Raw genomic sequence first — 15,491 nt, 5'->3', positions numbered from 1 at the left:
GTTGTTCCTCCTAGGGAAAGATGGAAGAGTCTTCCAAGCAGAGGGAATAAATTACACGTACAAACCCATGAAAGTGAGGGAAATACACAGAATTTGGGGCAATGTCTAAGAAATTCAGCATACTTGAAAAAAGTATAGCACAGTGGTTAAAACACAGGCTCTGAATCTAGATTGTGTGATTCTGAATCCTGGCTCTATTATTTGTTGTCTGTGTGACCTTGGGCGAGTTACTGTGAGTCTCAGGTTCCTTTTCTGTAAACTGAAGATAATAGCTATACCTATGTCATGGGGTTTTGGTGAGAATTAAACAACATCATATATATTCAGCACCTGGAATAGTGCATGGCACATAGTATTAAAAAAAATTTTTTTGCACGTTTTAACATCTTTATTGGAGTATAATTGCTATACAGTGTTGTGTTAGTTTCTGCTGTGTAACAAAGTGACTCAGCTGTATGCATACATGTATCCCCATATCCCCTCCCTCTTGCGTCTCCCTCTCACCCTCCCTATCCCACCCCTCTAGGTGGTCACAAAGCACCAAGCTGATCTCCCCGTCCTGGCACATATTATTTAATAACTGTTTAATAACTGTTAGACTAAAATACACAGCACATGTGAATAGCAAGGTAGAATGTAAGACTGGAAATGTAAAACAGGCCAGATCCTAAAGGAACAATATTCCACAAAGAGTATGAACTTTATTGGATTCAGAGTCACTGAAGCGGCAACTAGGAAGGTTACTTCCTTTAGCGAATCTTTCATTTTGTTGCTAATAAGCAGCCAGACAGGCTGAGCTCTGTCTGCTCTGGAACAGTTCCTAATGAGCAGTAAACGGGCCAAAACAAGCAGAGGGTGGAGAGGAGAGAGAAAGTAGCAATCAGGATAAACCCTAACTGGATAATCAACCCCTTAACAATCAAGAGGTGACCGGATTTGATGAATGTAGATCTGGCTGATGCCGGTATGTTTCTTCCTCCAAAATACTAAGAAATATATCTTCCTGGAAACAGAAGTTTCTTTAGGGTGACCAGCTCATAAACTAGAGAACACACAACCCAGAGGGGTGCCAGGGCTGCTGGTGTTCCTAACAGAGGCTTCTACAGTGGTCCTGCTACTCTATGCTTGGATCATGAGTGGGCTGATGAAGTGTGTTTTTCCTTCTTAGACTGGACACAATTCACAAGTGGAAAATGCAAGAATTTCAACGTTCTTTTAGGACAAGCATCTCATTTTAGACAACACTTAAGCCTGTGTTCACCTGAGAAAGTGCATAGTCAAGACTGAAAGGCCTTGGGCTTCCCTGGTGGCGCAGTGGTTGAGAGTCCGCCTGCCGATGCAGAGGACGCGGGTTCGTGCCCCGGTCCGCGAAGATCCCACATGCACCGGAGCAGCTGGGCCCGTGAGCCATGGCCGCTGAGCCTGCGCGTCTGGAGCCTGTGCTCCGCAACGGGAGAGGCCACAACAGTGAGAGGCCCGCGTACCGCAAAAAAAAAAAACAACAAAAAAAAAAGATTGAAAGGCCTTGATTTGTCCTAAGTCAAGCTGTTAGTTTTGTTTCTTTCCCTTTTTTCCAATAACCAATTTTATAGTTGCAGCAGTGAAAAATAAAAAAAATGGGTAAGGCTTCATTTTGATGACAAATAGATTTATGATCTTTGCAGGGAAAAGTTGTTTTCCTTTTTCATAAATGAAAACAGCATGGTAGACTCATTTACTACAGATGTGCTAAGTTGCCTAGTCTCAAAACACTCATTTATACAGAAGGAAATTCACACAGTCAACTGTGAGCCTCCCCAATACTATCCTTCAGTTATAGTCACATGACTTTAAAAAAACATTGAAACTGCAGTGTGAATGTGCCAGGAATACTTTAACTCCTTTGGCCACATCAAAAAAAAGAAAGAACATTGTTTAGGAAAATCAGGCAGTTGCATAATGCTAGAAATCCCAGAATAAATATTTTTCTCAGTGGAAAAATCCAGCAGTCTTTAAAGGTAAGCCAAAAAGCACCATGGTGCCATGATTTGAAAAAAAGAAAAAACAACAACAACAAAAAAGACCAGTGGAAAGATGTCCTTATCCTTGTTGAAAATATTCCAGGGAATTTGCTAGTATTACTTTCTCTTAAGCAGTTTTTCTATTACCATAGTAGGTTTCAGAAATAATTATCTTAGAAATCACTTTTCCTAATGACCAGTTTAGCCACTGTACCTAATTTCACTGAACAGACTTGTCCCTTATAAAGCATTATAACTAATTTCATATCAGATATTCTACAGGGAGCAGAAACATTTGTGGAAAGTATTTCCGTATTCATAAATACCAATATCATGTGTAAACCTTGGGGTTGAAAGGGGATTCTTCAAGGGAAAGTTATTTTGTTTTTATTTCAATGGTTACAAAATGCTTCAATACTTATGACATCCTGATTTCTAAGTATGCATGTAAATCTTTTCTAACATTCTTTGAAAATGCTAAAAAGTAGGAGACAATGAGTTACGATCTGATACCTAATTGCTTACTAATGGAAATACCAGATGCCACTCAACTTCATGGCCCTGTGAGGTATACTGCAGCAGTATTCAACATTATTGTAATTCATTTCAATTTTTTCACCACAGAATTCAATGAGCTTTTTATACTAGTCATATATAAAGGGATATGTGGCTCAGAATCTGTTTTTTTTAATGACCTCCAATTAGAAGTAGAATAACTTACCAAGTGGAGTTAGAATATGCATGTTTTGTTATCTGACCAATTCATACTCAGATTCTTTTTTCCCTTGATTTTAAGTCTTCAGTCTCTCCATCTCTACTAAGTCCCTCTAGCATTTAAATATGGTTAAGGCTTGCTCATTTAAAAATAACTTTCTACCTTAGCCTCAGTTTCTTCTCCAGTTATTGCCCTACCTTCTCCTTCAGAGCCAACTTTCTCCATTCGATTGTCTGCATATCTTGATTTCCTCATACCCTCTCACTCCTCAAGCACTCCAATCCTGTTTCTGACCCCACTAATCAAATCAAATACTCACTTGCTGAAGTTACCAATGACCTCCATATACTAAAATACAATGATGATAATTTTATCTTGTTAGATTTCTGTATTAGGTGGGGGGGCGGTCCTTATTTGCAAACATCAGAAACCAATTAAGCAAAAAATTTACTGAAAAGATATTGAGTAGCTCATATAATCACAGATAAATCTAGAAAACCAGGTTTGGAAAATGGGTAGAATTAAAAGAAGACTAGGCAGCCAGAATTTAGATACTGTAGTGAGCACCAGACCAGCTGCTGGACATTGACTGCAGTCATCCTTGGACACTGAGTGCCACTGAAAGTTACGCAACTGCCACCAGAACGGAATCTCCATTATCGCTGCTTCTGTCTTACTAACTCTGCAATGGAAGGCGTGGGTGAATATAACTGATTTCTTAGGCCTGGGTCATAGGCCTACATTCTTGTTTCAAAGAGGGAGTGGAAGGTAAGAGTCTAGACTTTTTGACTTCAGTAGTAGAAGGTGGCTTGCCATCAAGACTCAAAAAAGAAAGGAAACATAAAAATTTTTGAACATAAAAATGGGGTCAAGATGCTGAGTAGCCAAAAAACAAAACCAAAAACAGAATAAAACACATGTCCAACAAACTCTCTCATGATGATTAGACACAGTCGATGACCTTCTCCTTGATATATTCTTAAGCTCCCATGACATTACATTCTTTTTCTCCTATCTATTATGGCGACTCCGTCTCAGACTCCTTTGTCATCTCCTCTTCCTTCTTTACCTGACTTCTAAATGTTAGAATTCCTCACCACTTGGTTCTGGACCTTCTTTCCACTGTTTATCTAATATTTGTGTGTGTTTTTCTTCATTTGCTCCCTATGTCCATTCACTGCCCCTTCTCTATGTTGCTATTTGTATTGAGTCTTCTGATCCATGAACATAGTGTATACACCATTTAGCATTTGGGTCTTCTTTAATTTCTGTCAGCAATGTTCTACAGTTTTCAGTATCAAGTTTGCACATTTTTGGGGGGGTCAGTTTATCCCATTTTGATACTACAGTAAGTACTGCTTTTTAAATGTCAATTTCTGAGTGTTCATTGAGTATAGAGAAATACAATTCTTTTTTTTTTTTTGCGGTACGCGGGCCTCTCACTGTTGTGGCCTCTCCCGCTGTGGAACACAGGCTCCGGACGCGCAGGCTCAACAGCCATGGCTCACGAGCCCAGCCGCTCCGCGGCATGTGGGATCTTCCCAGACCGGGGCATGAACCCGTGTCCCCTGCATCGGCAAGCAGACTCTCAACCACTGCCACCAGGGAAGCCCCTACAATTCATTTTTGTATATTGATATTGTATCCTGCAGTCTTGCTAAATTCAATTATTAGTGGGTTTTTTTTTGGTAGATTCTGAAGGATTTTCTACATAGATGATCGTGTTGTCTGTGAATAAAGACAGTTTTATTTCTTCCATTCCAATCTGGGTGGCTTTTATTTCTTTTTCTTTTACTGACTAGAACCATTAGTAGAAGCTCCAGTACAGTGCTGAATGTATCATATAAATGTAAGAGGATAATAAAGATATCTGTTGGCATATGAGGCCTCGGAAGGTTTATCTCACAAACACCTACATTGAAAATACTTTTTGGAGGAAGTACTCAAATAATAATAAAAACAAATTCAGGAGGTTCTATAAGGAATACTGAAAGTAATAGTGACTAAATAGCTTAATTAAGTTTACTACTATGTTAAAAAAAGAAACAAAGGAAATAAAAAGAGAAAGTAGGTCAGAATGGCCATCATCAAAAAATCTACAAACAACAGATGCTGGAGAGGGTGTGGAGAAAATGGAACCTTCCTACACTGTTGGTGGGAATGTAAATTGGTACAGCCACTATGGAGAACAGTTTGGAGGTTCCTTAAAAAACTAAAAATAGAACTACCATATGATCCAGCAATCCCACTCCGGGACATATATCTGGAGAAAACCATAATTCAAAAAGATACATGCACCCCAACGTTCACTGCAGCACTATTTACAATAGCCAGGACATGGAAACAACCTAAATGTGCAGCAACAGATGAATGGATAAAGAAGATGTGGTACATATATACAATGGAATATTACTCAGCCATAAAAAAGAACGAAATACTGCCATTTGCAGCAACATGGATGGACCGAGAGATTGTAATACTGAGTGAAGTAAGTCAGACAGAGAAAGACAAATACCATATGATATCGCTTATATGTGGAATCTAAAAAAAGGGTACAAATGAACTTATCTACAAAACAGAAACAGAGTTACACATGTAGAAGACAAACTTATGGTTACCAGTGGGGAAGGGGGGAGGGATACATTGGGAGATGGGGACTGACATACACACATTACTATATATAAAACAAATAACTAATAAGGACCTATTGTATAGCATAGGGAACTCTACTTAATACTTGTAACAGCCTATATGGGAAAAGAATCTAAAAAAGAGTGGATATATGTATATGTATAAATGATTCACTTTCCTGTACACCTGAAACTAACACAACATTGTAAATCAATTATACTCCAATAAAATTTTTTTTTTTTTTTTGCGGTACGCGGGCCTCTCACTGTTGTGGCCTCTCCCATTGTGGAGCACAGGCTCCGGGCGCGCAGGCTCAGCGGCCATGGCTCACGGGCCCAGCCGCTCCACGGCATGTGGGATCCTCCCGGACCGGGTCACGAACCCGTGTCCCCTGCATCGGCAGGCGGACTCTCAACCACGGTGCCACCAGGGAAGCCCCACCAATAAAAATTTTTTTAAAAATCAGAATAAGTTAAAAAAAAGAGAATGTAAATGCATGAGAATTATAAGTCAAGATTCAAGGTAATATCAAAAAATGATGAAGGGAAAGAGTGGTTTATAGAAACAAAAGGACATGAGAACAAACACAAGTACTTGTTTTGTTAGAGGGAAGATACAGTTACTGATTTATTAAACAAATCACTAGAGTTAAACAAGGACATATTTGGTTCTTAAATTTGGGGCAGCTGCCACAAGAACATCAACTGAAAGAGAATAGGTAACTTTTAAACCTGCAGAAGAGAATTCAATCTATCCAATGGAAATCAGAAAATAAGAAAAAAGAAACAAAACCCCCCAAAGACAGTATAGGACAAGGAAAATACAGAATTAACATGGCAAAATATTCTTAATAGAGGGATTTTAGATGCATTCTCTCTAAGATTTCAAGCAGTAGAAGGAGGTCTGCTATTACTGCTACTGTTTAAGATAGTATTGAGGGTCCCTATCCACCTATGTGGAAAGAAAAAAAAATGAGTTTAAGAAAAGAGTTAAAGCTGCCATTGTTTGAAGATATTACCTACCTAAAAATCCAATAGGATCACAATAGCAAATTATTAGAAATAAAAAAATCCAGTTGTGTAGAATGTAATCTAAATCAGTAATATTTAAGTAATAAGTAACTAGAAAATAAAATAAAAAATAAGAATACATAAGGCCTTTATTGAGGGGCCATATTGCATATTGATAAGAACAAAGAATATGGAGTTAGACTGCCTTTGTAGCTATGTGACTATGAAAATGACAATTTTTTTGGTATAAAATAAGGATGATAATTGTATCTATAATATTGTAAAGATTAAATGAGTTAATACAGTAAAACATTTATCACGGTACCTGGCACATACTAAGTATTATATAACTTTTTACCATTATTATTATGGAGAAAATCTATTATAAGATCTTATATTGATAAGATGACAAGAATATTTTATCTCACATAGATAATTAAAAGGTTAAGATATTAACTTTCCCCAAATAAATCTAAGGCAAACCCAGTGATAATTCAAGTTTATGTTCTGTTTTTAAAGAAACTCAAATCTAATCTCAAATATATGTGGTAGAAGTGTAAAGAAGGGGCCTTGCCCTACTAAATATGGGGGCATAAGACAAAGCCATAGTAATAAAAACGATGTGATAATACAGATAGACCGGAGATCAGCCAACTTGTTCTGTAAAAAGGCTGGACAGTAGATATGTTAGCCCATGGTCTCTGTTGCAACCACTCAACTCTGTCAGGTAGTGCAAAAGCAGCTATCTGTAAACAAGTGACCGTGGCTGTGCGCCAATAAATTTATGAATGCTGACATTTGAATTTCATGTAATTTTCGTGTGCCACAATGCAATATTCTTTTTATTTTTTTCTATCATTAAAAATGTAAAAACCATTTAGCTCACTGGCCATAGGAAAATAGGCTGATTTGGTTTACCGGGTGTAGTTTTTTGACACAGGGAACAGATTGCTGATGAACTTAAATAGTGTTGCCTGCATATTTTCTGTTTGCCTTTTGAGATCTGCCCTTTTCCAGCCTGATCTGTGACCCAGCAGGTTCCCTTACTGGTGAGTGACATACCAAGGGCACGTGGATGGGAGGGAGCCCCCCCCTTGGTGAAGGCAGTAAGGGAATGCATTGTTGGTAGTGAATTTTTGGCGGGGGTGTGTGGTATTATTTTTTTTTAATTGGGGTGTAGTTGCTTTACAATGTTGTGTCAGTTTCTGCTGTACAGCAAAGCGAATCAGCCATATGTATACATATATCCCCCTTTTTATTTTTATTTTTTATTTTTTGCGGTACGCCGGCCTCTCACTGTTGTGGCCTCTCTCGTTGCGGAGCACAGGCTCCGGACGCGCAGGCTCAGCGGCCATGGCTCACGGGCCCAGCCGCTCCGCAGCATGTGGGATCTTCCTGGACCGGGACACGAACCCGTGTCTCCTGCATCGGCAGGCGGACTCTCAACCACTGTGCCACCAGGGAAGCCCTATCCCCTCTGTTTTGGATTTCCTTCACTTTAGGTCACCACAGAGCACTGAGTAGAGTTCCCTGTGCTATACAGCAGGTTCTCATTAGGATGAACTGGGAGATTGGGACTGACATATATACACTAATATGTATAAAGTAGTGAATTTTTAAAATAATTTTTAAAATTGCTTTTGTTTTCACCATCACAGACTAGCAATTCTAAACCATGTCAGTGATAAAATAGGCCTCCCTGCCAGGGCAGATTGTTCCTATTATCACTCTTACTTGGTTGAGTTTGGCTAACAGGATGTACTGTTAGGGGACTGGAAGACAGGAGGAGACTGAAATACTTATTCCCCTGGCTCTCCCTTTGCTGAGTTGCAGTGGATTGGCTGAATCCTTCTAGTGAAGGTCTCAACTCCTGCTAAATGGCTCTCTCCTATGGCAATAACTACTTTCTCTATACTTTTGTTCCCCTTTCCTTTGTCTCTTCAGGCCTATGGGTTGTAATGATGCGCCATTGTTGCTATCCCTCGGGTGCTTCAGCATCTCTTCTTGGTTTTCCTTAGCCCTGCTCACATTTTTATAAGTAGTCCCTTTATTAAACCTTCCTCAGTTGCCCCACAGTTTTTAGCTAGACTGTGATATGTAATTGGTAATAAGAGTGAAGTCAGGAAACTAACCCCACAAATGGGATTCTGAGATTGGTTTGCTCATAATCAAGGAATGCTCAGATAACTTCCTTGTTGCGGGTAAACGGACACTGCTAATCTGTGGTATGCAGTGGCATCATGATTATTCAAATTAGCACTGGCCATGACATTAGATTAAGTGCTGCTGGAGGGCAAAGTGTCAGAAGATCATGTGGCCTTGGCATGTATTCACTATGGTGAACATAGTGACTATAAAGACTGCGTGATCAGAGGGCAGTCTCTTGAGTGATCTAGAGAGAATACAGAGAAAGGGACAAAATAAAAGTCTTGCTCGCTCAACTTAGAACATAATGAAAAATCAGAAAATCCCCACGGCAGCTTGAAGGAGTCTTTCATCTCCTATAGTCCAAGGCAGATGTGGCTGAGGACGCAAACTACTGTAAGATTTGCAGAATGTGTATACAAATACATCTTCAACTAACCAGACATCTTATGCTAAATAAGGGCACTGGGTGGAGAAAGAGTAGAACTCCAAGACAAGGGATGGGGCTATTTGAGCAGATATGGGCAAGACTAAGAACTGTGAAGCTCAACTCCCTCTTAGCCTTCCTCGCTTGTGGAGATAGCCACCTGCTCAAGCATCTGGGAGCACCATTAATAGTCTGATGGATTGGCAATTTGAAGCCTTGACTCAACTACGGCCTACAGTTAATGAGGGTGAAGGCTATAACTCCCCTAGAATACTTCGTAGGAAGGGGTTCAAATGCTCAGGAAGATAGAAGTGTGGAGACAGATTTATCACGTGCAATCTGATCAACCACCCTCTAACCATGGCCCCTGAAAGGGATCAAAGAACACTCCTTACCAAGGTGTTAAGAAATGTCATAAGGATAAAGTTCCCTTATTTAAATAGGAATATTGGACTCTGAGTGGTAGATTCTAGGTGACAGTGCTTTACTATCAGAGAAAAGGTAGAAGCAATTATCACACTAAGCCATAAGATGTTTTGACTAGATGCTTTGACCTGCAGAGATCTGTGCTGATGGTGAGTTGATCAAAGATCCATAGGAATTAAATATACCATATGCTAATATATTGATGTATAGGTAGAAAAATTCTAGGTCTGATGGGTATAATCCTAATTAAAGTCACTGTACTTGGGATTCATGGCCTCTTGCTCAGTTCCCAGACTCAAGCCAGTTCCTACATCAGAATCCCTTGACTGAGGGGGTGGCAGGTTCTCTTTGAGGAAGAACCCTGCAATATGGTCATAGGTGTACACAATGACTTCTGCCCTAAGCCTTCTGCAGAGGGACATGTGGTCATTTACCAGGTGACTGAACACTGGGGAAACAGAAACTCTCAGCCTTTCTGGGGGCTGTTAGATATTGGATTTGAACCGATAATAAACCCTGGAAATCCAAAATATCATCACGGCACTCTGGTCAGAGTGTAAGTTTATGAAGGCCAAGGGATAAATAGTGATAAATGCAGATTTGGCTCAATTTTTTTTCCCAAGTGGGTCCAGTAGGACTGTGAGCCCAGTTTTTGTTTTTGTATTTTCTCCAATCTCAGAGAATAGTAACAATCCCTCACTTATAAAATAAATGCTACTGTGGTAGGAAGGGAAGAGACATGTGGAAGCCCCTGCAACTATCTCTTCCTGCCCCCTTCCCCACAATGTATACCTAAGGTAACACCACACCCCTGTAGAAAACTGTTCATATTAACCACCACATCCCTGTGGAAAATTGTACGTACTACGGCCAAAAGACCTGAAAGATGCAAAAGCAGTGATCCTACCATATCCCATATCCATTTTACTCATCTGTTTGGTGCACACACCAGATAACTCCAAGACTTAAACTTACAAACTCAATTGTGTGTTGATGCCAATCACAGCTGCAGTTTCTGATGTGGTGTCTTTACTGAACGGTACAGCAATTAGCAACAGCAGTTACTGACCTAGTAAAAATACTTCCTACCAACATTCCTATCAGTGAAGATGATCAGAGGCAGTTTGCTTGCCTTCACAAGGCAGAAAGAGCTGTATCACTTCAATGCCTTATCTCAGTGCTGTGTCAGCTCAATTTTCCTCTCTGTCATAAAATAGACCAGAGTGATATCTTTATAGTCTTGACATCTCACAAAATATCAGGCAGGTCCATTAAACTGAGGCCACTATGCTAACTGGACCTGGAGAGTGGAAGAGAACAAGCACCCTAAAGATACACCAGAGGATAGGATTAAAAAGTTCATGGGACTGCTAAATGGAAGAAGTTCCTAGGGGTAGTGGTTTGGGGGTATATCAGGATATCCTCTCTAAAGTAGAGACAAGTTGTTGCACTTTGCATTGCTCATCACAATAAAAGAGGCACAATGCTTGGTGAGCCTCTCTGGACTTTGGAGTCAATCTATACCACCTTTGGGTATGCTGCTACAACCCATTTACCCACTTACTGGGTAGCCTGTAAAGTTGCTAGGTTTTTATTGCAGTCAAATATATATAACATAAACTTACCATTTTAACCATTTTTAGATGTATAGTTCAGTGGCATTAAGTACATTCACATTGTTGTGCCACCATCACCACCATCCATCTACAGAAATTTTTTTTTTTTTTTTGCGGCGCACGGGCCTCTCACTGTTGTGGCCTCTCCCGTTGCGGAGCACAGACTCCAGACGCACAGGCTCAGCGGCCATGGCTCACGGGCCCAGCCGCTCCGCGGCATGTGGGATCTTCCCAGACCGGGGCACGAACCCGCGTCCCCTGCATCGGCAGGTGGACTCTCAACCACTGCGCCACCAGGGAAGCCCCAGAAATTTTTATGTTCCAAACTGAAACTCTGTACCCATTAAACAATAACTTCTCCAAATCCTCCTCCTCCCAGTCTCTGGCAACCTCCATTCTATTTTCTGTCTATGCATTTGACCACTCTAGGTACCTCATTATAAGTGGAATCATATACTATTTGTACTTTTGTGTCTGGCTTAGTTCACTTAGCATGTCTCCAAGGTTTATCCATGTGGTAACGTGTGTCAGAATTTCCTTCCTTTTTAAGACTGAATAATATTCCACTGTATGTATATACCACATTTGGTTTATCTGTTTCACTGCTGACAGCCATGTGGGTTGTTTCCACCTACTGGTTACTGTGAATGATGTTGTTATGAACATTTGGAAAATTTTTGTTCAAGTTTCTGCTTTCATTTCTTTTGGATATACACCCAGGAGGCGAGTTGCTGGATCATACGGTAATTCTGTATTTAATTTTTCAAGACCTGTCATACTGTTTTCCACAGCGGCTGCATCATCTTACATTCCCATTAGCAATACACAGGGTGCCAGTTTCTTCACACATTTACCAACACTTGTAATTTTCTGTCTCTCTTTCAATTTTTTATTTTTTTGGATAATAGCCACCCTAGCGGTTGTAAAAGTGGTATCTAATTGTGTTTTTGATTTGCATTTTCCTAATGATTAGTGATGCTGGGCACCTTTCCATGTGATTATTGGTCACTCGTGTATCTTCTCTGGAGAAATTCCAGTTCTTTGCCAGCTTGCTAGTTTTGGGTGGCCCCCGACGAAAATGCTCGGCAGCAGATTCAGGATGCTGTGTAAGCTACCTTGCTATGACTGAGCAGATCCAATAATATCAAAAGGGTCTGTGGCTGGTAGAGATGCTATATGGACACTTTGATAACCTCCACAAGAGAATCACAGCTTATACCCATAAGGTTTTGGACATAAGCAATGCCTTCTTTGTCAAATGTAATTTCCCATTTGGAAAGCAGTTCTGGGCTTGCTCTGGTTGAAGCTGAATAACCGACCCTGAGACATCAAATGACTATGTGTCCTGAACTGACCATTATGATCTGAGTGATATTTGATCCGCTAAATCATAAAATTGGCTGGGCACAACAGCGTTCACTCCTAAATGGAAATGGTGTATATCGAGACTGGGTCCTAACAGGTCCAGAAATCACAAACAAAATATGCAAGCAAGCAACTGAGACTTCCATGATACTTGTTCTACTGCTTTACCACTGCTCCTTCAGCCTTCGTAGAGAATTCCCCTTACCAGTTAGTAGGGTAGAAAAAAGTTCAGGCCTGATTTATGGATAGATCTGCATGGAATGTCAACATCTGCTAGAAGTGGATTGCTGCTGCATTTAAGCCTGAAAGATATCAGTGAAGGAGACTCTTCCCAGTGGGCAGAACTTGGGGCAATCTGTATACATAGGCAATCCATATAGCCATGTTTGGTTGTTTGCAACCAAAGAGCCCTGTTGATATACCCTAGAGTTCTAACTGGGTCTTGGAATAGCCCTGAGTGTGCAAATGGCTTCAGCATCTGGCTTTAAGTCCTCTTCATTCTTTTTTATTCTATGTGGAACCAGTGATTTGGTTTTATGCATGAGCCTCCACCCACACAGCCAATCAAAACCGTGTGGCAGATTCTAGAATGCAACTTAGACAGAATTAAAATGAAATCAGTATCTTATTTGTATCTACCATTTTCTGTATTGGCTTTCTCTTAGCCATTATATTACTGTCCTTTAAGTATTACCCCATTAAAGAAGGATGTAGAGTTGTTAGAAAATGTCTGCTTTCTTTCTGGAAACTAGCAGCAGATAACAATCACTTGCCACATTGCTGTTTTTATGCAAGAGAAAATGGTTCATATTTTTGTAGTCTGAATCAATGTTTTCCTTTTATTTTCCAATTTTCAGTCCTTTCCAGGAAGACCTTCAGGTGTCACATACTGCCAGAAAGAAGTTGTTTGCCACAATGAAGTATTAAGTGACTTGGTGTAAAAAACGTGGATGACTTTGACCTGTCACTAGTGTCTGATGAATATCTTATATGCTAAATGTCTGAAATTCTTATTAAACATGTATATATATAGGATCCTGATTTGTATTATCCATATCTGGAATAAGTACCTGGATTAGTATTATTTTAGTCAGAAAACAAATGAATCCCTCTTCCCAGTAATTAAACAAATCTATTTGCTGTTATTAGTATTTACAATTCAGTTTCTAGCCTTATCGACTACTGGACACATCCACATACATACCACCTCCATGACTAAACCTGTGTTCACAGCAAGAAATATGACATATTTTGAAATGTGGTTTTCCTTGTTTCAGCTCTCAAAATCTTATTCAAAGCAGTAAGATTCACTCTAACATTTCCCAGTAAAACTCAAGTACAGACTCTCAGACCAATTCAAAGTGTTTTACTGTTGTATTTTTAAAACTCCACAACCTCATTTTAAGACTCTTATATGGTGAGCCTAGAGTGCAGCATCATACATGAAGGTTCAGGGCGTGAGCTCCCTTTAAGACTGGGATCTCAAATGGAAGTCCTCTTTTAACCAGACTGATGTTAATGGCAGAAGTTTCGAAAACATATATTTTAATCAAAATATCAGCCTGGCTGTCAAATTTCTCTAGGGCTTACACCCTGATGCTCTGATGTTCAGATATACTGTCCCCAAAGCAAATAGAAACCATACTAAGCCTCCTTAAAAATATTCACCTTTCCAAATAGAATATGGCCAGATACTTATTTCTGAAATAATTAAATTGGCTGGGTCATAATTTGATACTTATTTTTAAACAAATGAGATAATTCATCATAGTGAAAGAATAATATTAATTTGGGCTTGAGCTTTGCTACAGTCCCATGCTACATGTGAGTAAACAACTAGGATTGATTCATTTAAGAAAAGAAAAACAGGTCAATAGATAATCATATCCAAAAATAGTGGAAATGTAAAAGGATAAATTTTACTGGATTACTGAAATACGCGATTAATTATTCTTGTATTTCAAATGGAAACACAACATGAGATAACAAAAAATATCTGGATTATGATGAACTTAGGAAGGAAAGAGGGAAAATGGCTAAATGAAGACAAAAATGTCATTTTAAAATTTCTGATCAAATAAATAATATAGAAATCTGCATAAAAATAATAATCTACATCACTGCGCATTGCATCACCACTAGATGAACACAGAGAAAATGTTCACACAATTTCTGTAAAATAGTGAGGCTATAAAAGTAAAGGGAAAATGATTTTGGCAGAACTTACCTTGAGTTATTGCCAAGCCTGAAATGTTCCAAAGGTGGCTTAAGACATTTGATGAACTCAAAACACAGGTTGTGTAGCCCTTAAAGTTTTTTTTTTTGTCTTTTTTTTTTTTTTTGCGGTACGCGGGCCTCTCACTGTTGTGGCCTCTCCCGTTGCAGAGCACAGGCTCCGGACGCGCAGGCTCAGCGGCCATGGCTCACAGGCCCAGCCGCTCTGTGGCATGTGGGATCTTCCCGGACCAGGGCATGAACCCGTGTCCCCTGCATCGGCAGGCAGACTCTCCACCACTGCGCCACCAGGGAAGCCCCCTTAAAATTTTACTTCTTTATTGTTCCTATGTACCAGCTTTTATATGTGTAAAAATAATATAAATTATTAATAATATGGGTTATTTATTATAAAACATCAAACATGTACTCACTGACATTCCCTGTAAATCATAAACACAATATGAACCAATGTCAAAGTTAAGAAAGACAGCCAAAGTATCTATGGTTTTAGTAAAGAGATACTTATGCATAAGAAATAAAGAGCAAAGAATATTCAATCTACTCACAGGAAGTCCCTGTTTTCCTGGTAGCCCAACTTTACCAGGGTTTCCTGAAATGCCTTCTGCTCCAGGGTATCCTTGCATGCCTTTTGGCCCAGGTAGGCCTGGAAGTCCCTTGGTAATTAAAAATTACTTGGATTATAGAGAGATGCTGTACAGATGTTTAAATGACAAACACTTTTATACTTATTGGGGGGTGGGAGGTTACATTCTTAAAACCCTGTCCCAGGAAAATTTTTCCTGTTTCCTGGATTCCTTAATAATTTACTATTTGGATACAACAGATCAGGTAACTGTTCCCTAAACTGAAATGCCAAGCTAATCAGCAATTTATTGTGTAACCTTTTCCACTTTACTGTAATTTCCTGGTATTTCTCAT

At 39.5% G+C, this 15,491-nt stretch overlaps 1 protein-coding gene across 1 annotated transcript in view; it reads right to left on the bottom strand.

Annotated features, from left to right (window-relative positions):
- The window catches only part of COL24A1 (collagen type XXIV alpha 1 chain), a 430,389-nt gene that overhangs the window by 50,024 nt on the left and 364,874 nt on the right, over positions 1 to 15,491 (bottom strand). Inside the window, exon 47 of the mRNA XM_022580934.3 lies at positions 15,119 to 15,226. Within this exon, the coding sequence (XP_022436642.2) occupies positions 15,119 to 15,226 (108 nt within the window). The remainder of the gene's footprint in view (positions 1 to 15,118; positions 15,227 to 15,491) is intronic.

This window comes from Delphinapterus leucas, chromosome 1 (genome assembly GCF_059928025.1).
Source record: "Delphinapterus leucas isolate spDelLeu-1000000601 "Yukka" chromosome 1, BTC_Dleu_Yukka2, whole genome shotgun sequence".
In the NCBI taxonomy this organism is placed as follows: Eukaryota; Metazoa; Chordata; class Mammalia; order Artiodactyla; family Monodontidae; genus Delphinapterus; species Delphinapterus leucas.
The sequence above is the reverse complement of the archived record's forward strand: the minus strand, read 5'-3'. Positions and strand labels throughout refer to the sequence as shown.